The 26,632-nt window shown below is 49.2% G+C and overlaps 1 protein-coding gene across 1 annotated transcript in view; it reads right to left on the bottom strand.

Annotated features, from left to right (window-relative positions):
• Window positions 1-1,290: 1,290 nt before the first annotated feature.
• RGS9 (regulator of G protein signaling 9) overlaps window positions 1,291-26,632 on the bottom strand; it is a 69,318-nt gene continuing 43,976 nt past the window's right edge. The window contains exons 15-19 of the mRNA XM_032776366.1: window positions 25,979-26,117; window positions 24,548-24,633; window positions 17,811-17,928; window positions 6,177-6,679; window positions 1,291-2,461 (exon numbers count right to left, since the gene is read on the bottom strand). Coding sequence (XP_032632257.1) covers window positions 2,305-2,461; window positions 6,177-6,679; window positions 17,811-17,928; window positions 24,548-24,633; window positions 25,979-26,117 — 1,003 coding nt within the window. The 3' untranslated portion in view covers window positions 1,291-2,304. The remainder of the gene's footprint in view (window positions 2,462-6,176; window positions 6,680-17,810; window positions 17,929-24,547; window positions 24,634-25,978; window positions 26,118-26,632) is intronic.

Consider the following 26,632-nt stretch of genomic DNA (forward strand, 5'->3'; position numbering starts at 1 on the left):
TCTCTCTCTCTCACACACACATACACATCCATCTCTCTCTCACACACACACACACACACACACACCTCTCTCTCTCCTCCCCAAATATCAGTTTAAACTCAACGGTGAGCCTTGTAAGGCCACATCATCTCAGAAGCTGGATGCACTGAACGAAGTGCCCAGCAGAGGGCAGCAACTTTTTCACAAAAAACAGACGGGGACAGCGACTGGCCTAAGATTCTTGCAGAATCTTCCTCTGGGGGTGGCCGCCTTGTGACCCCATGAGAAGCTGTGGGAAACCTTCCCACCCAGTTGCAAAGAAAGGGAGGGTCCTAGGGATGCCCAGGCTGGGACCCCTGCATTAGAAAACTCCCTGCACGTAATGCTGGGCAGCAGGAGTGTGGTTCGAGACCAGGCATGTTTGAAATCCGGCAGGATTGCCCCGACGGGCCAGGGTTTAGACTATGCACAGGAAAGGGTCAGAGGATGGTGTCGGTGGACTACGATTTAAATGAGGGTCCCAGTTCTCCTCCCACTTACACCAGTTTTGCCCGGTGCCAACTTCAGCAAAGTCCCTCCTGGTTTTTGCTGAGGTCACTGAGAGGAGAATCCATCTCTGTTTGTGGGCAGCCTGGCAGCTCCCAAGATGGGGAAGGGAGCATCTCACATCTACCTGACACAGGAGCAGGGTGGAAAAAGCCCTGAGGGAGCCACATCCTGCATAGAGTGTGGGTCTCTAGGGCAGGACCATGCCAGGTGGTGGGGGGGCACTGGGAGACCTCCAGAGACGCTCCCTCCTCCACCTTCCCTCACCACCCTTAAAAACAAGCTCCTTCAGAGGAGATTAAAGAAGAGAGGTTGTCCTATTACAGCCTTGCCAAGCTGGGCTCCAGTCAGTGATTCCACTGGTGTCCCTCTGACCCACCCCAGCTTTTATATCTGTGTTAATCAAAAGCAAGTGGTGATGGGCCTGAGCCAGAACCATGAATCTGAACAGCCTGAGCTTTATGGCGGGGACTGGGGGAGACGGGGGGGAGGCGGAATTCACACATCGGCCCATCACTAAAGAGAAAGACTCGAAAGCAGATCTTCAGCTGAAGCAGCCAATACAGCAAACTGCATTGGGCTCAACCAAGTACAATGCATTAAACAGCAGCTTTACTTCCAGCCACGGAAATCAGGTCCATGTCATCATGAGTAGGAGAGGCTAAGACTTTAAATGCTGCAGTAGGAATCAGCGTGTTGAACCATTTCAAAATCAACATGGACACATCTCCACATACCATTAGAAAATATTAAAAAACGCCAACACCTACAGTCGCGGGCCACGTGGCCTATTTACAAAACAACACCCAAGCTTAGTCATGTTTAGGGACTGCCACTGTACATGGACTTTTCTGTAGAAACAGAGAAGAGGAGAGGACTCTCTTGATGTACTGACACCGTACAAGGAAGGTGATTTCTAACACTCTTGGCAGAGATGCAATTAAGTTGTGGGACAACACATCACTGTCATGTTCAGGTGGGCCCAACCTACTGAGTTCGGATCTAGGGCCAATCCCGATCTTCCCAAATGTTCAGAAGGGTAGTTGGATCCAGGGTGTCAAGGCCCATCTTGGCACTGAAGGCCTATTGGAGGTAAGTGGAAAATAAGTCCTTTGTTTTCTGTGGTGTTCACTTTTGTTGTTGGCTAGTGGGTTATGGCAATCCATCTGCCTTACAGTTGCCCCATGAGGATGTCTGAACTTAGATTCCCTCCATCCCCCAGCCATCAGATGCCTTCAAGTTACATTTCTTTAAAATTCAAAGCTGTTAATAATTAGCGATGGGCCTGAACTCAAACCCAGATTCCAAAGACAGCCAAACTTTGGAGATGCCTAAAGTCTGAATTCCAGTCTTAGAGAGGCCTTCAGGACAGTTACATTTCACCAGCACAACACTTACTAACACCTCAGGATCAAGAAACTACTTACATGTGAGAGAGTATCTCCGAGGACATATTTTTATCAGTTATAAGGCAGCAAATAAGGTTCATTTATCAAAAAGTCAGTAACAGATGAGTCTGACTTTCTAAAGATATGAAGGAAAATAGGTCAGGAGACCCTTAGAGTTCCCGAATTACACACAGATGTGCGTGACTGGGTCTATTACTCATAACCAGGGTAGTCTGAGCCTCTTTGACGCTGAAGCATAATTCTAATGCACTTTTTTAGCAGCATGGTTCATATATTGACCTGTACGTGGTGAACCTTGCAGAGTCAGGGCCTGGAAAGAAAATATCCATTTATAAGTAGGTCACATCCTGTCTGCCTTAAGAGCTGCTTGTTATCCAGCTTTCCCTTGTTCTGTAAAGTTCTCCCAAGGGCAGATAACTTCCTTCACAGAGTCCTTACAAGCCCGGGGGCAGTCATCCTCTTCCTCCTCAGAGTCTATTGGGTAGATTCTGCTCTCCAGAGGAATATCCACTTTTATCTGGAAGAAGCTGTGTTGCAAAATGAAAACTCATCATACACAAGACACTTTCTGAAGTGCTTTCTGAAGACAACCAACGTGCAGCATGGTTTAGCTTTGAGTTTTTCTATTTCTCAGAGCATACTTTATGGACACACACCCACGTGGCTTGAAGATGGGAGAATGTACATACCAACCCCACTGAAGCAAAAGTGCTGAGTGCCACAGTTCCACAGTCAAGTGAATTAAGAGGTCTTGAATTTGTGGGGCTGTTTTTGCCATTTAGGCTTAGTTACCTGGTCAGGAACAGAGATGGACCCAAAAGTGGCAGGGGAGGGCTTTCCATTTGGATCAATTTTAGGCTAGGGGAGGAACCAGGGCTAAGGCATGAGGGTGATGGAATCTCCAGGCCAACACCTCTTGGGTCATAGGCTGGTGTTGTACTATTTTAACCCCAAATGGTGGAACTCTTGAGATAACCTCATAAGGTTCCCCCCATCTTGTTATCTGTTCTTCCACCTTCATGGGCCACATCTGAACCTGATCTGGGGAAAGACTCCTCCTGGTGTTGGAACCAAAGCCATAGGAGTGCATTGGGAAACTCATCGGAGTCTGAGAAGTCAGATTTGGGAGGCCTACTTGCTAGACTGCTCTGACATTACCCACTAATGTCTTTAAGGGCAACAACCAGTGCTGGATCTTTCCAGCAATGCTGCCACCTTCTCTGTCTATTGTCAAGGTGGCCATTCCGCACAAGAACAAAGTGCTCACACCAGGACAGAGAGGCATCATTTGAAGATCGACTGTAACTGGAGATAGGCAGCACAAAAACCAAACAAGCTCTCCTGAGCTGTGGTTTTCAATTAGACTGTAAAACAATCCCTTTTGGGGCCCTGAGTCCCTATTCTTCTTGCAGGAAAACACATTAGCTCAGAGAGACCTGCATGAGGTAAGATGACCGGGAAGGATACAGACTCCGAGGAGGCTCAGTGTGTGTATATCAGCAGCCTCCCTCCCTCACCATGAGTCCCTGCAGCTGTTTGTCTATCATACTCGTACGCCCTCCATCGTGATAGGATCTGTGCACCTCACAATCTTTAATGTTTTGCTCTGTTGGAAGATGTTAATGGCTGCCACCATCTGGGTGAAGTCTAAGCACTCATGTGCTGGATCAATGAAGGAGAAATTAAGTGTCCTTTGTTTAATGATAGCTGACCCAGTAGAAGCCACCGCACAAGGCACAGACCAGCACAGCAAGGCTAAACCCTGGGGGCTGAGGTGTTTCCCTGGAGACTGGTTGCAAACACGGGGGCTGGAGCTATTACGGGTTGACAGCTGTGTGTGGGTGAAAGGAACCCAAAAGCCAGGAGACAGTGAGAGAAGCAGTCGTGAATGCAGCCCTGAGAGGGAGCAGAGACAGAACTCTGTGGGACAAAGGACTGGCTGGAGAGGCAGGCTTGGAAACTGTGAGCCAAGAAACTGCCTCCTGCTGTTTGTTTCTACTGTGGTCAGGGAAACAGGACTGTGTCCACATTCCTTGTAGATAAACAGGATTGCACCAAATACCTGACTCATAATCAATTTCCGCTCCTAATAGAAACAGCCCAGCAAGGCCCTGAATATGGGCTAACCATTTGGGCCATGGGGAAACAGGATTTATCCTTCCAGCAGTACAGAGGCAATATTATCTTGGTTTTACAGATGGGGCAGATGCTAAGTGACTTGCCCAAAGTCACCCAGGGAGTCTGTAGCAGAGCAGGGAATTGAAGCCGGGTCTCCTAAATCCTTGGCTAAAGCCCTAACCACTGAGCCCATCTCCCCATCTCTTGTGAAGGTCTGCACCAAGCAGAGGGTTGGGAGATCCCTCACTACATCCCCAGATACAGCTGTGTCCGAGGGAGGTGAGGAGGAGGAAGGACAACGACACTGAGGAAGGGGTAGGGTATGTCAAACATGCTCAGGCACTGGGGTACAGGGAGCCTCAGAACCACAATAACCCAGACAGCTCGTTCTCACGGAGCAAGGTGGACACAAATCCTGCCAAACAGAACTCCCATGGACTCCTTGCTGAATCCATGGGTAGGGCTGCCCAGGGGCAAAAGGAACCCTTTGACAGGGCCCCAACCCAATCGGGCTTGTGACCTGCCAGGCAGGGTCAGAGCGTCCCTCACGAACATTTGCCCCACAAGGACCTCTGTCACAACAGACGGCAGCTGGCCCAAACCTGCGTCATGGCTCTGCGAGCCAGGTCTCAGCACCCGGGCAGGAGATGAGCTCAGCCCCATGCGATAGGAGCCAAGCTACCGCTACATGTGCAGGTGTAACCCACACAGCTCACTCTGCAATACCCCCTTTCCCCCAGCCCTCCTCTCAGTGGTAATTCTTTTGGTGGGGGGAGGCTACATTTCAGATTTGGTCCTAGCCACCCCTGAGAAAAAAAAACCCTCTGTGCAGCCCTGTCAACAGGGCACCCCAGGGGCATTGCAAGCAGCAGGCTGACATGGGAATTTGCAGTCAGTGGGCACTACAGCCCATGTAATGTGGAGCAGAAGGGCACAGGGCAGGGAAAGTGAGCGACATTGCTGAGTTAGCCTCCTCCCTTGCAGAGCTACAGGCCCGGGACACTGGCTTACCTTGGGGGCTGCTGCCCTGCAGGGCTAGCTCTGAATCCAGGGGAAGTCAGAAGGGCCTGCAGGTGAGGCTCATCTGTAGCCTCCCGCACCAGCAGGCAGTGGCAGAAATACTGTATTGCAACCTCCCTATCCCTGGGCTGAAAGGGAAACTGGGGCTGCTCTGTTAGCTAATGTGTGTGTTGTTCTTCTGGCTTCCTAGCTTGTCTCTACGGGGTTGGGGTGTCATCCCCATGCCCACCCTATCCACAAGTTTCCTGTGGGCACAAAGAGCAGAGGAGATGGATGGTTTCACACACACAATGGACAGGTGGAGGCGCTAGCTGGATGGGAGCAGGTGTGAAACTGGTTTAGACACAGCAGGCCAGGCCTGGCTATAGAAGTTAAGCAAGAGCTGGGGGCTTGGGAAACACTGGGAGAGATCTCTGCCCTTCCTCCCACCGCTGAGCTTGGGGGTCTTCCCCCTAGAGCTCACCAGCTGCAGCCTCTGGCGATCGTCATCACTGAGAACCTGCCCCAAAGGCTGCTGGTGTTGAGGGAGGGGGTGTTTGCCTGCTGGGTATTTCGCTCTTTCCCTTCCCCCATCTCCTTATTTAAAAATTCTGACAAGTTGAAGAGCTTTTCAGAAGTTCTAGGTATCTTGGCAAGACCCTCTGACTTCTCAGGGCTCTTCCACTTGTCGGTGAGGGACAGAAAGCGCCATTCTCAGTTACTCTGGCCCTGCAACAAGTGCGGTGCCAGAGGGGGTAGGTGGGGCAGTAAGCCACCTTTGCATGCCCCATGTTCTGAGACTGCTCAGTGCCCCATGTTAGAGCCATCTCAGAGCTGTGCTAATTTATACCCTATTGCTTGCAATCCCATTCTCTGAGAGCATAGCCGTAGCACTGTGAGCTCTGTCCACGTCCCCCTCTGCACCTGGCCCACCCAGATGTTCTCAGGGGGCCATGTCTGCCCCATGGGAGGCCCCTTCATGCTGTCAGAGTGCAACATATAATTAGGCGGAGAGAGCATGGCTAACAATGTGCAGACACCACTACCTGGGAGTCCCTCTCACCCAGGCTGGCTGCCTGTAATCACTCAGAGCTGAGTTCCTTCACACACCACAGGTGTACTTACTTGGTCACTTTTTTGGACTTCTGCTGCAGTTGTTTTTCCAGGTCATCCAGTGGCTGGACCTTTCCATGGGTGACAGCCGGGCACTTTGGCGAGAGAGTGGCAAACACCGGTGAGTTTAAACATCCCCGTTTCAAGAACCTGCTGAAGGACAAGGTCGCCCGGGATTTGGGAATTACCTTGGCTTCCACGTTCCCTGGCACCTGGCTGTTACAAGTGCCCGATTCAGAGTCCATGGAGATCTCTTTGCTCTCAGTGATAGAAGGAAAGTGATTAGTGTTAGACTCATTGGCTTCCCACTTCCTCTCCAAGCAGGGGGTGCTGTCCAGGGCTACACTAATGGGTGAGGGGCAGACAGTGCTGTTTGGCAGAGTGATGCGTCCAGGGGATTGGAAAGGCAGGTTGTTTGGGATGTGGCAGGAGGGGTGCGGAGCTGATGGAGATGAAGGAACAGAGATACCAGTATACACAGCCAGGTGAGGGACCGGAGCAGTGAACTGACACAACTGCAGAGAAGAAAAGGAGACATTTTAGAGCAGGAAAAGCTGCCTGCTAGTCACGAGATACACAACCCCAAGCCCCAAAACCCTCCCTCTAGCTACCAACTGGAAATAATTCCCCCAGAAAAGGGAAGTGAGAGATTATGAGCACTTTGGGGGATATATGGTTTACTGGAGCTCAGAGATTACAGTGGGTCAGGTAAATACCTCAAAAGGTAGGTAGGTAGACTGTGTATATGAGAGACTGTGTGATGGTGCCCTCTAGTGACTGGCCCTGAGATAGGCTAAGGGACCCACTACGACTAGCTGCTGGAAGAGCTCTCTCATAGCTCAAATGAGAGAGGCTTGTGTTCTGGGATCTGCAGGACCTGGCATCACTGCAGGATGTACATAGTAATGGTGGTAGTCAGATCCATAACAGCAGAAACTTCTTTATCTGTTTGGCACTGAATTTACCTCTGGCACATCTACTGTGCCATAGAAATGCTGAGGATTCCTAATAACAAAACTCCAGAGCAGGGCCTCCCAGAGGATTCAGGGGGCCTGGGGCAAAGCAGTTTCGGGGGCCCCTTCCATAAAAAAAGTTGCAATACTATAGGAGGCCCCTGTGGGGCCTGGGGCAAATTGCCCCACTTGCCCCCTCTCGGCGGCCCTGCCACGAGACTGATTACCAGTGATTCAGTGGTTCATTAACAAAACAAAAAGACTATCATGGAGTGTAACTCAGCTCTGTCTTTAAAGTGTGAAAGGGCAGGTCAAATAGTACCTGTGACTCGGCGACACATCAACAAAACTCCTGTCCCACCTCTCATCTTGATGCTCTCAATCAGCACAGGCTAATTACCAGTTCTTTGCCTTTTTACATGTTAATCAGAATACATGTTCATCCCACCTCCCTAGCCCCGGCCTCAAGTGATTTGTAACCCACCAGCTAAAATCTACTCATTGGGCAACACAGATCTGTTTGCTGGGATACCGGGTAGATTAGTGTGAATGTAAATAAATCTGGTCCTGAAGCTTTCCCATCCCAGTCATACTTGCTGTTAGGCGAGAGCTCATGTTAGATTTGCTTACAACAATCTAACTTGGCCACGTCACCGAAATGACATGCACTGGCATCAGTCATAAACACAAAAGATGTATAAGGAAGCTAAGTCGATGTTATTACTTTCAAATCTACTTCACTTTTTAAGATCATGTATTTTCAATAACCACTTTATATGCTTTTAAAGTACTTATTCAATGTTTTCAATTTCAAATTCAAATTTCCCAACAATCATTAAATTGGCAACATTGCACATATTAATTACAAAACTGGGTGAGGGGTGCTTGGGGAAATCGTTGGTGGGGTGTAGGGGTGCTCGCCTGTAGCGGAAAATCCCTGCACTACTCAAAACATAGAAGCGCTTCGGATTCGTGTGGACACCTATTTTCAATTTCCATTTCAGACAACAGAGGCAAGAAAGGATTTCCCACACCCCCTTCACTGGACAGCCCTGCCGATTTCTTTCGGATTTTCTTCTAGATAAATACTGAGAGTACAGGAAAGTGAATGGTGTAGATGTATGCAGGACAACTTTTAGTTTGGCAATCTGACTGAATCAAAGCATGTCGGTTTCAGCCATGGTCTAGCAGCCAGATTAGTTTTAGATTCATGCAGACTTCAATTTGGATATTGGACCACGTGATATCTATTGTGCTTGGACAGTTCTAGTATTACATTGCCCTAAGTACCACCCCCTCTTGGCACTGATCTCCTACGGCCCACTGAGGGACTCGTGGTAAGTCACGAATACCTCTACAAATTCGGCTAACAACCCACATCAAACATATATAATTAACCATAACCAGAGTCCAAGTGTGACTGTCAAACAAGCTACTCCCTCGCCTTCAAACCAACTCTCTTTTGTTAGTTAAAAACAATCATTAAGTTCCATGCGAAAATACATCGACAAGCACATAAACAGCAATATCTGAACTATCATATCCCAGCATACCAGTAACTCTCTGCATGCCATTGTAATCTCATATCCTGATCTCATCGCGCCATCTACCACCCCTCCACATTTCTACGCATTTACATACAGCACAGACAGGCTACACGCTCGCCAGTCTTGCAGCCACAACTACAATTCTCTCTGTGTCAAAAAAAAGGAAATGGGAAAAGTTAAAATTTAACCTGACTCTCACTTCCTAACTGAAAGCAGACCCTCCATTCTCTCCTTTCCCAGGGGAACAGACGAGCGAGCACACCATTTCACGCCAGATCCCTGCACAATCAGGCATACTTCTTACACTACAGCCCCGCCAACACCCTACACTACTTAAACACACTTTGTTAAAAAAGATCTATTTGAAAATATATTGCATAATAACAGTAAATAATAACATGTAAAGATAAACTACCATCTCACAGTACATATACACAGGCTGCCAACAGACTCAGGGCAACAAAGTACTCCTGTTCTTTTTTGCAGATACACACATAACCCGGCGCTACTCTGAACACTGGCACAATAAGGGTGACAGATCAGACGCTCACTAACTAGCCCACCACCTCCTCACTCGGCATTATCAACCCTCTTCACGACTAGTCTCCATGACTTGCTGCGTCCTCCTAGTCAGTCCCCCACCACAATCACCTCCTTTCCGCTTCTCGTCCGTCCTGCACAGAAACACTCTAGCCTCCCTAGAACACCCTGCGGGCTCCCTGCTCTGCCTCTTTGTACCACCTTGCCACCTGGCCCACCCCCCCGCTCCCCCCCGACTCTGCCGCTGCCCCGACCCAATAAAACCCTCACATTCAACACCGACCCAGAGGGTCCCTATATACTGCACACAGCAATCAAGGGGTCACTATATTACTGCACACAGCAATAATTCAGTGCAGTTGTAGGTAAATCTCTGATTATGCACTTTTCGGTATAACTTTTACATGACTTGATATGAAACCTTGGTAAATGTTATAGGGGCCCCCCCAAGGTAGAATAATTAAGGTAAAAGCAAACATGTCTCATTGACAGAAGTAGACATGAGACCAATCTCCTTCCTCCCTCTTGTAATCATTGCCATATGAATGAATGCGGTGTGAACTGAGGAAGCGTGTGGAACGGCCACGGCCACCTCTCAGACAGATGCACACCTGGAGAGCCGGACCCGGGAGCCAGACCACCAGACCCAACGCGCACGCTTCTGCCTAGGGCTGAAGTCGGCACAGGTGCGCCGCCTGCTCGGCGCTCGCATGGGTGCGTCACCTGGCCGAATCGGGGCACGCGCGGGACCCCCCATCCCACAGACGACACACGAGGCCTGGAAGACTCAGACTGACACCACCCAGTCTAGTCCATCCCAGCCCAGGACTGAGAGCAAGTGCTACCGCCCAGCACTCCACTCCTGGCCTCTCCCAAGCACCATCAGATGGATTCTGGTGGCTGCATCAGGTCGGGATTCAAGTGGACACACTGATCACGGAGCCCCCAGGCGATGCTCTGGAAATGCTTCACAAACCACTAAAGCCAGTAGGACTTTGGGAGCCTCCTAATCCATTGGAGCAGACTTGTTCAGGGCAGAGTCTACACGTCTTCACATATAGAGGTTCCCAATTAGAGACACTCAGCATCCTACCCCCTCGGTGCTTCCCACGGGAGCCACCAGGGGTCCTGGGAAGCCACAGGGTTTCTGCACCCCACTTTGCAGTCAGACCGTACTCTTAGCCAGCCAGTAAACAGAGGTTTATTCGATGACAGGAACAGGGTCTAAAACAGAGCTTGTAGATAGCATCGACCGGACCCCTCGGTCGGGTCCATTGGGCAGTGAGCCAGACCTCATGTCTGCACTTTCATCTCCTCGTCCCAGCAGCCACCAGACTCACACCCTCGCTACCCCCTCCTCTTGCTCAGTTCTTTCCCGGCCAGGAGTCCACCTGATCCGTTGTCTCCAACACCGTTCGTTGGCACCTTTGCAGAGGAGGGCCAGGCATACGTTGCTCAGGAGACAGAGGCAGGCATTTCATGCACTGGCCCTTTGCTTGCACAATTATCACACCCTTCCACCACTAGATAAGCTTAAGAACTCGCCAGGGGACACTGAGGGCACCAACACAGTATCAGAGCAACATTTAAGAAAGTCCCCAGTTCATCACAACCCTCAACCTCCTGCTAAATTCACCCGTTTTGCGACTATCCCCCCCATAACCAGCCAGGTCTATGTTTATTGGTTGCAGGGCAAATGAGAGCCATAGTTAATGGAATATTTCAGCCTACAGGGTCTTGCAGCAGTGGTGCACGGGAAAACAGAGTTGATGGGAAAGGAACTGGTTTGGTAGGAGCCCCAAGTCCCCTTCCTTTCCAAAATAATTGGAAAGGGAATTAGAGTCATGCCGTGCCTCAGTTTCCCTTCTGCAGGGAGATAGGGGGGGAGATAAAAGTCAGCCTGCGTGCCTATTGCCAGACCGGGGCTTTTCCTGGTTACATTACAGATCACAACTTTCGTTCTGAACAGACCAGCAGGCAAAACTCACCTCAAACGCAACACCTGAATAACCACACACATCACGCCATATTACAAACCCTAGGGGGAATCACAAGGGTCAAACACTCAGGGTTGGAATCCGCCAGCAGCTCTTCAGGTGAGTGAGTGAGGTCACTGCAGAGATTATTCCTGTTTCACACAGGACCAGAAGCTCGGTACTGTCTCCTCCAGGTGAGTGAGTGCTCAGTGCTGGGGGGAGGGGATGGGAGAAGAAAGGCTACAGCTTCCAGCCTCTCTCCCCCGCTCCTGACCTGCACTCAGCCGCTTGACCAGAGGCAGAGCCAGCATCTCTGGTTGCCTAGCAGCAGCAACAGCTGCTGCTTCCCAGAGACAGCGGGCGCTGGCCGGGGCCCCGTCAGACTGCGGGGTCCGGAGCAAATTGCCCCACTTGCCCCCTCCTCTGGGCGGCCCTGCTCCAGAGAGCAAAGACTCAGATGGTGAATCCGATTGACAGCTTGTGGCCCATCCTGTAGGTGAGGCTGATGAAAACTTAGGCTAGAATTTCCCCACATGGAGGGCCTCTGCCTAGGCCATGGGTGGAGAGGAGAAGCGCTACCTGACCCCGGATGTGTCCCCTCAAAGAGGCTCCTGTCTGCTGGTTCAAGCTGCTGTCTGCTCCTACAGCCACCAAGGGGCATTCCTAGCTGAGCAGCATGGAGCCCATGGGGCCGTGAGGGAATTGAGAAAGGGAGCAGCTAGAGGGCAGAGCAAAGGAAAGGAAAAATATGGAGAACAAAAGAGAGAGACTGGACAGGAAATTAAAGGAGGGGAAATAACCCAGGAGAAAAGGAGGGAAGGGAAAGGGGCAGAACAAACAAGAGATTGTGGTAGCTGGGTCGAACCATCATGGTAACTGCACCAAACCAACGCTGGAAACTGCTTCCACAGGAATGGCCCAAACTCATTGCAACCCCAATGCACCCTGGAGGAATTTAGACCTGGGTCAGTACCTGCATTTCACAGGCCATTAATGATGGTCTGAGCCAAAATCCCACCAAGAACACACTGAGCTTGGAGGAAGGTTTGGCTCCAGACCCAGACTTTTGAAGCTTGAGCTCACCCCTAACAAGATGGGCCTGGATGGCAAGAAACCTATCCACATGTGGGTCTAGACATTCCAGAGCGCTGAGCTGGGTGATTGCCTTGAGTCCCATCTCTCACTGCCTTTTGCAGGGCCTTAGGGCAGCCAGCTCAGCTCTGATCTATCACTTTTCACCCCAAGATCACAAAGGGCTTCATGATGGCAGGTGAGTATCATTATCCCCTTTACAGAGCTGGGTAAAATGAAGCATAGAGATGTGATCAGAACCTACATCTCCTGATTCCCAGTCATGTGCCCTACCCCTGGACCAGTCCCCTAGATCATTGTGGTATTGTTGGGTGGGATGCTTTGAGGGCTTTCTGAGAAGCAGAAGCTGTCCCCTCCATGACATCTCTCCTTCTGGCTCAGTCAGACTTTGGGGAACTCTAAACTTGTTGCTTTGAGCTGCACTGAGAAGAACTAGCACTATCCTAGCTATGCAGATGCTTCCATCCACCAAACTCCCTCCCATTGGCCTTGACGATGGCAGATCTCCAGGGGAATGAGGCATTGAAGAATTCATCTCTTTTTTCCTTTCTCTTATGTGCTGATATGGCCATCTGTAAGCATAGCTGGGATTGCACCGAACAGCCCGTGGCTGCACGTGTAAGGGCAATGCTTACGCCGGAATGAGAATGAATGATGGATTCATTTCATGCTACAGGAGGGGTCTTAAGGATGGTGAGGTGTGGAGGTGCTCACAGAATCGGAGCAGCAGTAGGGAGTTCAGTGAGGGTGTAAAGGTCTGTCTCCATGAGCTAGCAGGAAGAATGGATGGGCCAGATGATGTGGCTCCAGATCCCAATCTGCCTTTGGGAAATCATCACTCTCCAGAGAGTCAGAATATCTCAGCATTTCATTGACTAGGACAGAGTTACTCTGAAGCATGTACACTGATGTACTAAAAGGGGGGGAGCTAGAGGGCACCTGATTGAGCATCCACTAAAATCACTGGAAAGATTCCTATTGGCTTCTACAGCCAGTGGATTGGGCCACAGTTACCAGGCAGATTGTTATAAGGGAACTCATCTTACCTAATTCATTTAAAAGAGATTAGTTGTAAGCAGGGAGTTCTGGGAGACTATAAGGCTCTGTTATTGCTGGTTACAACTGGGGAGCATATCTAGTGACAATCCAGTTAGCCCCCGAATCCGTTACAACATGGTTAAAGCATGTAATGAGGGCGGGACTTTGGTTACGGATGGCATAACCAGGCTAAAAGCTGACTTGAAGGTGCCTATGTGATGGACACCATCTTGGCTGACTCCTCAAGGACTGACTCAGGGACCTCCAGAACTAACAAGCATCAAGTCTGTCTAGCTGTGGCTGTAACCATCTTGTGATCTCTGCAGGAGACCTAGTGCGCACCCTCACCTGTGGGTTACACAGGCTCAGAAGGATAATTTGCCAATGGTTTTATCTTAGATGATACATTTCAGACTTCTCCAAGGCATGGCTTTCCCATAAGGTTCTAAATAAATCTCTAACAGCAGAAATAAAAATATGCTCAACTGTTTAAACAAAAATGTTAAAAGAAGCAGCACAAAAAGTAAATACACACATGCAAAAAGACAACACAATGAAGGACAAACACAATGGTCTTTTCCATTTTCTACATACACTTTTATTAGACAGATGAGCTAAACCAAATAAAACATGGAAATGATGGCTAAAAATCAATGGAGTTCCACTGGATACAATGAAATCCAATGTACATTAAATCCAATGGCAGATACGGAGTGAAGTTCAATTCATAACATGCTGAGGGGGTGGCCGATAAACAGTCCTACTCAGAGAAGATGAAGAGCAAGCGGTGGACGCAGTCAGCTACAAATGGAATGCACTGTGAGATAGGGCATCAAAAATGAGCTTACTTCTAAGAGTGCGGGTATTTGGTCATGATCTTGCCAGTCCTGGGTAGATGTTTCAAACTCACAGGGTCTGCCTACACTGCATCAGAGGTGTGACTGAAGCACATATCGACGCAGTGAAGCTACAGCAACGTGGGCTGGTCAGGCCCACCCAGGACCCTGGGTACAGATGCAAGCAGCTAGCCCCATGCTGCTGCCTGTACTGCTGTGCCTTCCCCGCTGCTGTTGTTGGAGCTAGCTACACCTCTATCTACCCGGGCTGCAGTCACACCTCTGATTGCAGGATAGAAATGATGGCTGGGTAGTGTTGGGACTTAGATAAAATCTGGGGAAACCAATCAATGGAGGTGAGAACTAAAATTGATTCATTAAGCCGACTGACTGGAACCTATTTTATTATTTGTGTTATGACAGCATATAGGAGCCCCCGTCATATATCAGGGACCCATTGTGCTAGGTACTGTACAACCTATAGAGAGACTATAGAGCTCACATGGTCCTTGGTTTCCCTTAGCTGTCCATAAGGAGATCCCACATTGCCTCGGACTGACCCTGCTAACTGCAGAGTGCCCTCAATAACCATGTAAGTGGAGAGTAGCTGACAGTGCCCAGCACCTTGCAGAACTGAGCCTGCCAAGTGTGGGATACATTTGAGAATATAGTGCCTGCTCCTGCTCCCACTAAAAGCAACAGGGATAGTGCCAGTGACTTCAACAGGAGCAAGAACAGAGCTTTAACAGGCAGGCATCCAAATCAGAGAGAACAAACCAAATACACCCCATGTTGTTTCAACTCCTCTAGGAGACTTCTATGTTAGCGCAGCTCAGCAGAGCTGCCTGCACCCTAACCAAACGTTAGAAGAGGAGCTCCTCTCATTTTACAGTGATACCATAATGGTACACAGGGACTGCCAGACTGGATCAGACCAGCGGTCCATCGAGCCCAGTATCCCGTCTCCAATAACAACCAGTACCAGCTGCTTCAGAGGAAGGTGCAAGAAATCCTGTAGGAGGCAGATGGGGATTAACCTGTCCCCTGGGAAAGGTTCTTCGTGACTCCAGTTAGTGGGAGGCTGGCACATACCCTGATGCATGACAATTTATATCCCTTCCAAAACCCATGGGGGTTTTAATCCTTCTAACTCTGCATGTTCCCATTACAACAAAAGTTTGTTCTTACCTGCAAGTTTCTTACCTACCATGCCAAAGCTGGCACTCTAGCATGTTCTGATGTGCACTTTTGGCACATTCTCACCTATACCCAGGAGGAAACAAGGACTGGACAAATGTAATGGGATCTGACCACAGTTCAGAAAGGGGCCGCAGCAGAATGGTGACAGTATAGGCTAGAGTGGGAGCAGAACCTGGCACAATCTGGACTCTCGAGCTAGGATTTTTAAAGGAGCCTATTGGAGTCATGTCATTAATAATGGGATTTGTGTGTCTAATTCCCCTAGGTAGATTGGAACCTGGCTTTTCCTGGAAAGGTCAATTAGGTGCCTCCAAGGACAGGGTTCTCGATGCCCTCTCAGGCAACTGTTAGCCCCTGACTAGTGAGGGCATCTCTGTGGGAGGAGTGGGGGGTAATAGTAAAAGAAAGAAGCAGCCCAAAATAGAAGCAATGTGTGTGAGAGATGGAACGACTTCCCTTCACCTCCTCCCTCTCCCCACTGCCCAGGACATTAGGACTGGCTGCTGTCTCGGAGACATAAAGCCCTGGGTGGAACAAAGGTGCACTCGCTGCCATCAACTTGCAAGAGCTTGGCCTGAGAAGGGACCTCACAGAGTGGTCCAAGGTGATAACAGGGAATGCTGGTTACTCCCCAGCTCACAGCTCCAAACGCTTACATGGTACAGATGGCGTCTCTCGGAAATGCACCACTGCACAGCACAGCGACAGCCTGATGTGGAAGCAGAACAGAGCTTCTGAGCAATGGCCGCTGAGCCTGTGACCTTGACAAATGCTCTGGGAGCTAAACTACACTGGCTACTGAACAAGTGTGAAGCTGCAAGGGGCTGGCTGAAGCTGGCATGGCTCTGCCCCCCAGGGAAGAAAGGCCCTCGGGCTAAAACTCATGTCCAGATAAAGAGGAGAAACTGCTTCTGAGATTCTTCACCTCCACAGTACCTCAGCCCTGTTGCCAGCCACATCCCGCTCTCGCTGCCTCCAGGAAAATCAACCCAGCGAGAGCAGTGGATGAGCAAGACTGAAAGGATTAAAACGTTTTCTAAGCCTCAGTGTTTGCCCATTCCCCAGCATCCACTAAATTCTGAAGGAGGAGGAAACTTCTTTACCTTCCGCCCCTGGGTTTTCCACAAATCCCACCATGTCCTGGTGACCTTGGCTGGTCCAGCCCCAGGGGTTCCCAGGCAGGTTTGGCATCTCCCTGAAATGTGCTTTGTATCTAACTGCAGGGTTTAGGTTTCAGGAAGTAATTTCCACTGCCCATCCCCTCCAAAAAGGAACAAGAGAGTATTTTATTAGACTAGGGGCTGAATCAGCCCTTCTGACCTCTCCCGATCACAGCAGCTTCTGGGCCACTGGGCTACAAGCCAGGATGACCACTGGAAGCTGAGGTTTGTTCATTTTTAACGAGGGGAAAGAGCATCGCAGGGCAAAGACAAGACAAGAGCAAGACAGGGTTGCTAAAGGAAACCCATCAGGAGCAAGGCAGTGCTCCTCCACTCCTCTGTCCTAGCGGGAGGCTGCTCTTCCCTCCAGGCCCGTGCAGAACTCATTACATGGGTGAGTTCCTGAGGGACAAGGAGAAATCGCTTTCCCTGACTGGAGGTCTCAGCTAACCACCTCTAGGCTGAGATCTTCGAAGCTGCCTAGGGAATATGGGGGCCCAAGTACCATTAAAACCACCTAGGTGCCTTTGGAAATGTTAACCTTGTTGCTCCCAGCAGGAATCCACCCCCATCCTTCTGCACAGCAGCCGAGCTCAACTGCAGCCTCCATGTGCTCCCTCCTATTGCCACCTGGGTGCAAGACACCCGAAGCGGAGCCGTGGCAGATCTGGCCAGCTGCACAGAGCAATGCTTGGGGTACTAGCAGTGGGCATGCACCCACAGCATGCCTGAGAGCGCCAAGAGGTGATGGACCTTCTTGTGCTCCCCCAGGGGTGGAGTGGCTCTGCCCCACCTGACCCAGAGGATGGGGACAGGAGAAGGAGCTGAGTTCTGTGCTGCCTTGGGCATCACAACAGAATCACGACCCAAGTTCTCTGGGTCGCCGGCAGGGATTTAAGAGGCAGAGAGACACAGATGGAGTTTTGGATCCTGGGCAGGGTTTGGGGCAGTTATAAAACATCCCTTCCTGGACTTGTAAAAGGAGCACATCGCATGGGACCCACAATGCGATTCGGACACAGCCGGCTTTCTGACTCTAGCAGCATTTTCATGCCTCACCATGCCCATGACATGACATCTGCTGCTACAGATGCCATGGCAACCTGCAGGAAGCAGGCTGCAGGGAGAAAGGGGTCTGGAAAGGTAAAGCAGCACTGACACCTGCAGGTGGGGGGCAGGAATCTCACACCGGCCTTGCCAGCATCCCCTTGCCTTTCCCCTGCTTTGTGCCCTAGACAAGGATCTGGAGCCTACTTAGGAGGCTCCTGCTTGAGCTGGCTCCTACGGTCCAGCTTGCTCATAACCTGGGTAATATCCACGTTGGTTGCTGCTTCTTTGGCCTTTGCCTCTTCTTCCTGCTGCCTCAGGATGACGGGGCTGGGGCTGGAGCGGAGGTGACGGCGTGCAAATGGGAAACTGGAACTAAGCACAGAGAGAGAGAGAGAGAGAAAGACAGAAGCAGGGAGTTACTGGGGACAGAGAGGCAAAACTGACCAGAAAATGGGTCCCTGTCACCAAAAGCCCAAGGAACTTACTTGGAGGGAGAGGGGTTGTTAGTGTCCTCCATTTGGAGCAAATGACCTGCTTAACCCAGCAGAACCCAGTCCAGACACAATTAACATCGATATCAGAACTCCCTTTAGCTTCTTCAGGAGCCAGACAGGGCCCCAGACTCAGTCCACGATGCAGCAAATGTTTATGTCTGCACATGACTATTGTCCCACCGATGCCAGTGCAGTTCAGCCTCAGAATGCACTGAGCAGACTTTTCCCATGGCATTTCCTGCAGATTCATCCTCACGGCCCATTTTCACGCCGCCCAGATGTTCCTTTGTTATGAAATTTCATACCAGCAGTAACATGATGGTGAAACTGTGCAGGATTAAGACACTTCACGTAAACCCCTTAGCTGGGAAAGGCCCCACAGTGCCATGAAGACGACATGAAAATAGGACCAGGTTTGAATCAGCCAAACTGCTCAAATGTCACAGATTTCAAATTATGCTGGGAATATTTTGTCCAACTCTAGTCAATGAGGGCCCAGTTCTGCCACCTGTAATCACTCTGAGTTCACACTGAAATCAGTGGAACTATCTGCACAGGAAGGTGTCATAAGTAGATCGGTAAGGTAAGGGTTAATTTTCTTTTGCCTGTAAAGGGTGAACAAAGGGGAACCAAACACCTGACCAGAGGACCAATCAGAGAACTGGATTTTTTAAAAGTCAGGGGCGGGAATTGTGTACTCTAGGTCTTTTTGTTTTTCCCAGCTATGCAGGAAACATCTTTTCTGCTAACTCCTATTTCTTTCTAATATTTTCCTACAAAGTGTGAGTACAACGGCCACAAGGCAAATAGGCTGTTATATGCTTTGTGTTGTATTTACAGGCTGTGTTGATTTGGCTGTTTGACTGGTTTAAAGGGGGCTATCATTTTAAATCAGACTGTTTATATCATATTTTCTTATAAGCAAGAGCCTGTATTGATCTCTTAATGCAGTATTCTTGTTTTGTTTTTTCTTTCTTTTTTATAAAGTTCCTTTTTTAAAACCTGGCTGAGGTTTTTGGGGTTTTCTCCGGTGAGGCTACAGGAAGGGGGGGTTTGGAAATCTCTTTATATAGCTTACTAGATTGAAATGCATTGCCTCAGGGGGAGGGTGATTTCCCTCTTTGTTTTTGCCTTCAAGGAGTTAAGTACTGCATCCCAGGCCTCACCCAGGAAAAGGGAGGGGGAATGCTGGGGGATGCGACGGGAGAACCCAGGGGTTCTGGGTCTTGGGGGTCTTCCCAAAAGGGAAAGTTGGGAGTCCACAGAGGGTCCCCAAGGAGTATTTGGGGAATCCAGGCTGATAAGAGCCTAATCTTATCTGGTGGCAGCGAGAAAAAATCCAAGCTGTATGAGCTTGGGGAAAGGTCCCAGTAAACACTCAGTATTTTGTACGCTAAATCCAGATCGTGGGACACATGACGTTTACACCACTGGTGAGCAGTGGTGGGATTATAAGAATCCAGAAGCCAACTACATTAATTTTCTTTTTTCTGCTAGGGATTAGCAGGGCAAAAAGGGGTTGGTTTTTAAAGTGCTTAGAGATAAAAACTTTTTTTCTGCCTGCCTTTTAGCAGCTTGCATTTAGCAGAGTCATTAAAGAGAAACCAATTACAGATCTTTTGTTAAACAATTGGAACTTAAGTACCACAGCCAGCAAAACGCACACAGGTGAATACAGTAGCTTTTGTTGGTTCAATTGCCCTATACAAACAGAGCCAGAGCAAGTCAAATCAGTGCTAGGTAAATCTCAAGAGGCAGAAAAGCGCAATTCAGGCAACAACACCAGAGGCACCACAAAACAGGAAACATAAACCATGAGTTAAAATGCCGTAAAAGCAAAACGTGCGAGACTAAGAAGCGAGAACAACAAAAGAAGCCGATCACAAGCGAGACATGGAAAAAGACTACAGGAGATGGACTTGCCAATGAAAGGGAGGAACAAGTAAACTGGCACACACCAAGAGAACAAGACGCCAAAAACGGCAGATCACGAAAGACAACTTCAGAACGAGAGCAGGCTGCCAAATAAAACACAAGAAGAAGAGGGGCCTACCCGAAGAAAACAAGAAGAGGGACTACCAGACGACAACTGGAAAAACAACAGAAAGAAGTGAAGAGAGGGACAACAGAGAAAGCATGAACTGGAGATGCACAGGTAGGCAAAATGCTCCCCTCCTAACCCTCCGACGCCAGTTGTTTGATATCCGCACCCACGGAAATTTCCCCAACTACAAGCAGGTTGAGGACACAGAGAACCTTCTAGAACTTTTAGAGGGTATATTGGTACAGATTGTATGCTGAGCTGAGGTCACATTCAGTGGACCCTTGGCAACGTGGCGGCTGAAATGCCACGGGGACCGAGAGATGACGCACGATATCCAACTGTTTCTAACCATGGCCCAGATCCAAATGGATAAACCCCAGATCACGCACGTCGGATGGCATAGAAACCAACACGCTACGCGCACAACGAAGCTCGCGGGCTATACTACCAAACACGCCTACTATGGGGAGCATTGTGACGCCTGGATCCAAGGATCCCAGGCTAAACCTTTGAACAACTGCGCCACCCTCATGGCAAAGGAGCAGGTTCTTGGATGGTGTCTCTGAGACTTACAGCTACATCCTTAATGGACAACCCAAACTCTCACCGAGGCGGGGGAGATTGAGCCAAATGGATGCAGTTGGCAGAGAGCAGGAAGTCACTGTAAAAGGGAGTGAAACCACAGGAGCACACCGACAATAAAACCCTACAACCCGAGAGGCAACCCAAAACCACACTACAAACAAGAAAAGCCACAGACACCCTATCCCTTTCCCTTACAGTCTTCAGTAATGCTTCTTCAACCCAGAACCCGTATACTGAAATGATGCTATAAGTGTAATGAAAACGGGCAATATGAAAGCCAATGGCCCAAAGGCCAACTGCCAACATAATCCCACCGATACAACCATGTGGTAACGTGCCTGTCCCCAGATCTGACTTTAGCCGTACAAAAATCTGAGTAGTTTAGCTGGACTTCATCCCACAGCCACTACCAGCTTGGATTTTTTCTCGCGATATGTGCACCAGATTAAGAATTAGCTCTTATCAGCCTGTTATTCCCGTCACAATACTCCTTGGGGACACCCTCTGTGGACTCCCAACTTTCCTTTGGGAAGAACCGCTCCAAGACCAGACCCCCTGTTGCCTATCTCACCTCCCCCAGCTTCCCCCTTACCTTTCTCGCCGGGTGAGCCTGGGCGATGCAGTGACTTTAACTCCTTTGAAGGCAAAACAAGAGGAAAGTCACCTCCCCCTGAGGCAATGCTTCAATCTAGTAATCAATATAATAAGAGATTTTCACCACCCTTCTGAGCCTCACCGAAAACCAAAACCTCAAGCCAGGGTTTATAAAAAAGGACACTTAGGTATATAAAAAGAAAGAAAATACAACAATAATACTTGCTATTTCAAGAGATCAATACAGCTCTGTGCTTTATAAGGAAAAATGTATAAACAGTCTGATTTAAAGATAGCCCCTTTTAAACACATCCAGCAAATCAACACACCTGTAAATACCAAACACAAAGAGACATATAACAGCCCTATTTGCCTTGTGGCGTGATTACTCACATTGTAGGAAAATATTAGAAAGAAATAGGAGTTAGCAGAAAAGATGTTTCCTGCATAGCTGGGAAAAACAAAAAGACCTAGAGTACACAATTCCCGCCCCTGACTTTTAAAAAATCCAGTTCTCTGATTGGTCCTCTGGTCAGGTGTTTGGTTCCCCTTTGTTCACCCTTTACAGGCAAAAGAAAATTAACCCTTACCTGACTTATCACGAATAAAGGTGGCAGAATCTGGCCCTAACCAAGGAAAATGGCTGTAAAATAGTAGCAAGCCCCCTTTCCTGTCTCATTTAGAATCTCTTAGAAAGGACACTGGATACAGAAACACCTAAATTCTGACACCACCCCAAGTCCAACAACCACCCCTAAATTTCCCTAGGCTGGTGCCAATTATTCCAAAGTAACAGACGTGTTTGTGATACACAGCAAATAACACAGCAATTCGCTGAGCAAGAAGGGCCTGGGCTGAAATCCCTGAGCATCCAGATGGCCCCAAGTAGAGAAGAAATACCAATTACAGAAACAGCCCATTCAATTAAATCCCTGCATTAGATGTGTGTGTAGGCGCCTGTCACAGCGTCTGAACAAAGGCAGTGCATATATGAGATAACATATGATGCTGATATTTGACACTTTGATCGCATCTTTCAGCTAAGGATCTCAAGGCACTTTCGAACAGCAGCTGGTTATGAATTCCACCAGCCCTGGAGGCAGGTGACATAATACCCATTTCACAGAAGGATATGTTGAGATACAGAGAGACGAAGAGCCTGATTCGTAAATGTGCGTTAGTTCACGTGCCATTTTCACCACTGTGCCAATTAGGAAAATGCATGTGCAAAGTAAGACGTGTATGGAGCGTGCCCATTTTAAAAGCAAACATGGCGTCAGTGAATGGACTGAAGCCACAAAATCAGTTGCAGAGCTGCCAGCAGAACAAAAGGGTCCTTGCTCCTAGCCCAAGATATGGGAGTAGCAAACAACCCCTCCATTATACACATCGGAAGGTAACTAACACTGAGCCTGAACTATTGAGGTCAGTGGGAGTTGTGCCACTGACCTCAATGGGATTAGGATTGGGGCCATTACGTCCTTAATCATCAAACGTGTTAGACGGGATGGGAATGATGGGTGAGTGCTCTCTACATTGGCCTAACTGCTAGCGATGTCAATGGGCACTTTACCATTTACTTCAATGGGGGCAGTTAGACCAGCATCTCTCAACAGTCAGTCCCTGAGAGCTCCCTGACAGTTTAGGAAGGCAGCAAGCCAGTCCCTGGTATCAAAACGGTGGAGAAACACCGTTAGACCAATGCTCAAACCCCGCCCTAACCGCTCTGTAGTGAAATGCACTGCCTGTTTGGCTGCAAATTACTTCCCTCCCTTCCTGAGGAGTTTCGCCTTACACCATCCTGAGCAGACCTAGAGCAAGGCTCCTCTCTAACCTCTGCTCGCATGGCATATCCTGCTCTGATGGCCCTCTTTGGCTGTTTAAACAGGAGCTTTCATGTCCTCTGTGACGCACAGCTCTCTCTCTCTCTCCACTTCCTTTGCTTTTCCGTGATGGAACCATTACCAACAACAATGAAAACAAGTCTCAGATAAGCAGCCTTTGATGTGTTTTTCTGTCTCAGCAAATGCTGGATGCTGTCTGAAGTGTGAATACTACATCCCCGGAGCAGCTAGCTGCAAACATGAATGCATCTGCCAGAATTACAAGCGACCTCTCCGGATGTGCAGCACGGCAGCAAGACAGTGGTGGCAGCTGGGCGTGTTACAGAGCTGCACATTGCATCTGCTGGGGAATGGGGGGGAAGAATCCTGATCAATTATCATCTGCTATTGCAGTGCTACCTGGAAGAGCCCTGGACCAGGATTCTGCACAGCGCGGTAAGGCACAAGAACAAATCAAGAGCTGGTGTCTCTGCTGATGAACACAATCTCCTGTCCGGGATCCCAACTTCCCGGAAGTCTGGGGTAATCTGGCATCTGTATCTGCTCCTCAATGGCCTTAACACCACTTGCCAGTGGAAGTGGCGGCCCCCAGTAACAACCTGATCCAAAGCTTATTGAAGTTAGCAGGAGTCTTTCCATTGACTTCAATGGGCTTTGGATCAGGCCCTATGAGAGCAGAGCTTGTGAGACCCCCTCCTTCTTACTTGCTGGGTTATGGGCTGTCAGGGGCACAGAAAGGAGCTCTCTGTCCCAGAGGCAGCAGCCATCCCTTTTGGCTCCAACGTGGCAAGTTTGGCCCAATGAGATGACTGTACTTAAACCAGGCAGCCTGAAGTCCCTGAAACTGCTGTGCCAGCTGATACGAGAAGTCAGCATTTGATCTGGAAACAGTCTTGCGGAGCCGGATTTTCCAGTGTCTCGCATCTTGCGCCAGTGTTCCCACCAGTGCAAAAGGGAGTGTCAGACACCATTATTCTGCTCTGCTTTGCACTGCTGTAAATAGCTACCCGGGTGCAGGGCTGTGAGCACTAACAACACACAAATGCCAAATGCCATGGAGCAGAACATAGTTACCCCATCTCACCTTAAAACCCAGAGGGCTTTGGATGGGATCCCTTTAACCCGCACAGGTTCTTTCAGGCCTGATGTACAGCACCTCTCTGGGGGCAGGTAATTACTAGCTCAGCAGTCACAGCCTTTCCATGCAGACACAATAGACAAAAAAGGATTTAGCACTTGCCAGATAGGCTCTGACTGCACACAAGCCATTTCCACGAGGTTCACACACAAACAGGGTAATCAGCAAGACTTAAATCCACTTTAATTAGACAAATGTCTAAATCGCAGTCATTTCGCTGAAACTCAGGCTCTGTGTATCCCTGGTACAATAAAAAAGCACATTGCCCACAATTATACCCCAATTTACTTGCCTTTTTTTCACTGTCTCTTGGGGCACAATGGCCTTGGCCAACATCTCCTTGTATATTGGAGACTTTAAATAGCGACCATAAGAGTCCTACTGGGGGAAAAAGGGAAACCGGTAATTATGGACTGCAAACAGCCTAATTAAAATCATCTCTGAGTACAGCTGCTCAGGAGTCAGTGAGGCTGAGAAATTAGAAATCCTGCCCAGCAGATCTTATTCATTAAAACCAGCAGTTTCTCATCCCACAGGAAAGTCCCCAATGGAGAATTCAGAATGAAAAGGGGTCTTTTAGGCTACATCTACACTGCAATAAAAAACCCATGGCCCCGAGTCTCAGAGCCCGGGTCCACTGACACAGGCTCCCAGGGCTCGGGCTGCGGGGCTAAAAATAGATGTTCGGCCTTGGCCTGGAGCCTGGGCTCTGAGTCCTACCCCTCTCGCGGGGTTTCAAAGCCTGGGCTCCAACCCAAGCCTGACCATCTACACTGCAATTTGGAGCCCTCCAGCCTGAGTCAGCTAACCTGGGCCAGCCAGGGGTCTTTTACTGCAGTGTAGAGGTCCCCTCACTGTCATGGCAGTGACTTCACGATCTAGTGCTAGGCCATGTCCTCAGCTGGTGCAAAACAGCACAGCTCCATTGACATTGATGCCAGTTTTCCCCAGATGCAGATCTGGCCCCCAGTGCCCCTCTTTTCTAAGTGTCCTGTCTAGCCCATAAGTGAGGGGAGGTCTCAGCTGGGGCGGTATTTCTTGTTACCGTAGTTTAATGGACTGCATTGACTTGATCTATCTGTGAGTCAAGGCTCCAAACATCAGATCTACAATAGGGCGCCTGCCTACGGAGCAAGCGAAAGTGCATGAAAACACAGGACAAAAAAGGTATTTTTCAGGGGCAGCACCACAGCATATGTTCTTGGCACAAATGGCACCTCACCCATTTGTATCCCAGTATTCTGAACCTTCCCACAATTATCGCTGGAACACACTATGCTAAAAGGGGCTTCCTCTCACATGTTGACCTGATTTGGGATGCAATAGAGTGGGCATCTGTAACTCCACAAAACAATAACGACAATCAACACTCAGATAGCACCGTAAAGTGCTGTACAAACGGATTAATATAGCCTCACAACGCTAATTAATTCAGGGAAGTTCTGTGGCCTCTGTTATATGGGAGACCAGACTAGATAATCATAATGGTCACTCCTAGCCTTATAATCTAGGACAGTATTGTCATCCCCACTTGTCAGATAGGAAAAACAAGCCACAGAGGAGCTAAGTGATTTGTCCAAGGCTTAGTGTGAGTCAGTGGCAGAGTTAAGATTTGAATTTGGGACTCCCTAGCTCATAGCCCTGAGTTCTGTCCACTAACTAGAGACATGGAAAGGCACAGACAAGCTGGAATGCCTTCCGGATTTGTAAGCAAATGACAAACCTTTTTCATGAGCATATAAATATGAGTCTGAGCAGCATCTAAAACGTAGCGATGAGGGTGCTTGAGACCTCTGACTGTGATGCCCATTGTTGTGCCATCAATGTTAATCCAGCGCCTTGCCCCTGGAGCCAGGAAGAGTCTGAAACCAGAAACAGTCAGTTTCATGAGGTGAGAACTAACAGAGACTGTTCTGCTTCCACGGATGGAACGAAAAGTGCATCCAACTGCCAGCCAGAATTCACCACTGGTTCTCTGTCATACCCTAGGGGAGTAAACCTCCCTTTTGCCAGAGTGAACGCCTCAGGCACCACCTACAATCACATGCTTTGATGCCACAATTTACAGTATTAACAATATTTTGCACTCAGGACCTGCTCCAAAAGCCAGTGTGGGTCTTTCCATAGACTTCAATGGGCTTTGGCAGGGCCAGTGCAACCATTTAGGCGAACTAGGCGGTTGCCTAAGGCGCCGAGCTTTGGGGGCGCCAAAAAGCACCCCCAAATTTTTTTTAAATGGTTGAGCAGCCCTGCTGCTAAGACAGAGAGGGAGTCTGAGCTGCCGGTGGCAGCCGGCAGCCCAGGGTGTCCCCTGGGTCAGGGCGCCGCGGCGGCAGCCGGCAGCCCAGGGTGTCCCCTGGGTCAGGGCGCCGCGGCG

This window comes from Chelonoidis abingdonii, chromosome 13 (assembly GCF_003597395.2).
Source record: "Chelonoidis abingdonii isolate Lonesome George chromosome 13, CheloAbing_2.0, whole genome shotgun sequence".
Lineage (NCBI taxonomy): Eukaryota > Metazoa > Chordata > Testudines > Testudinidae > Chelonoidis > Chelonoidis abingdonii.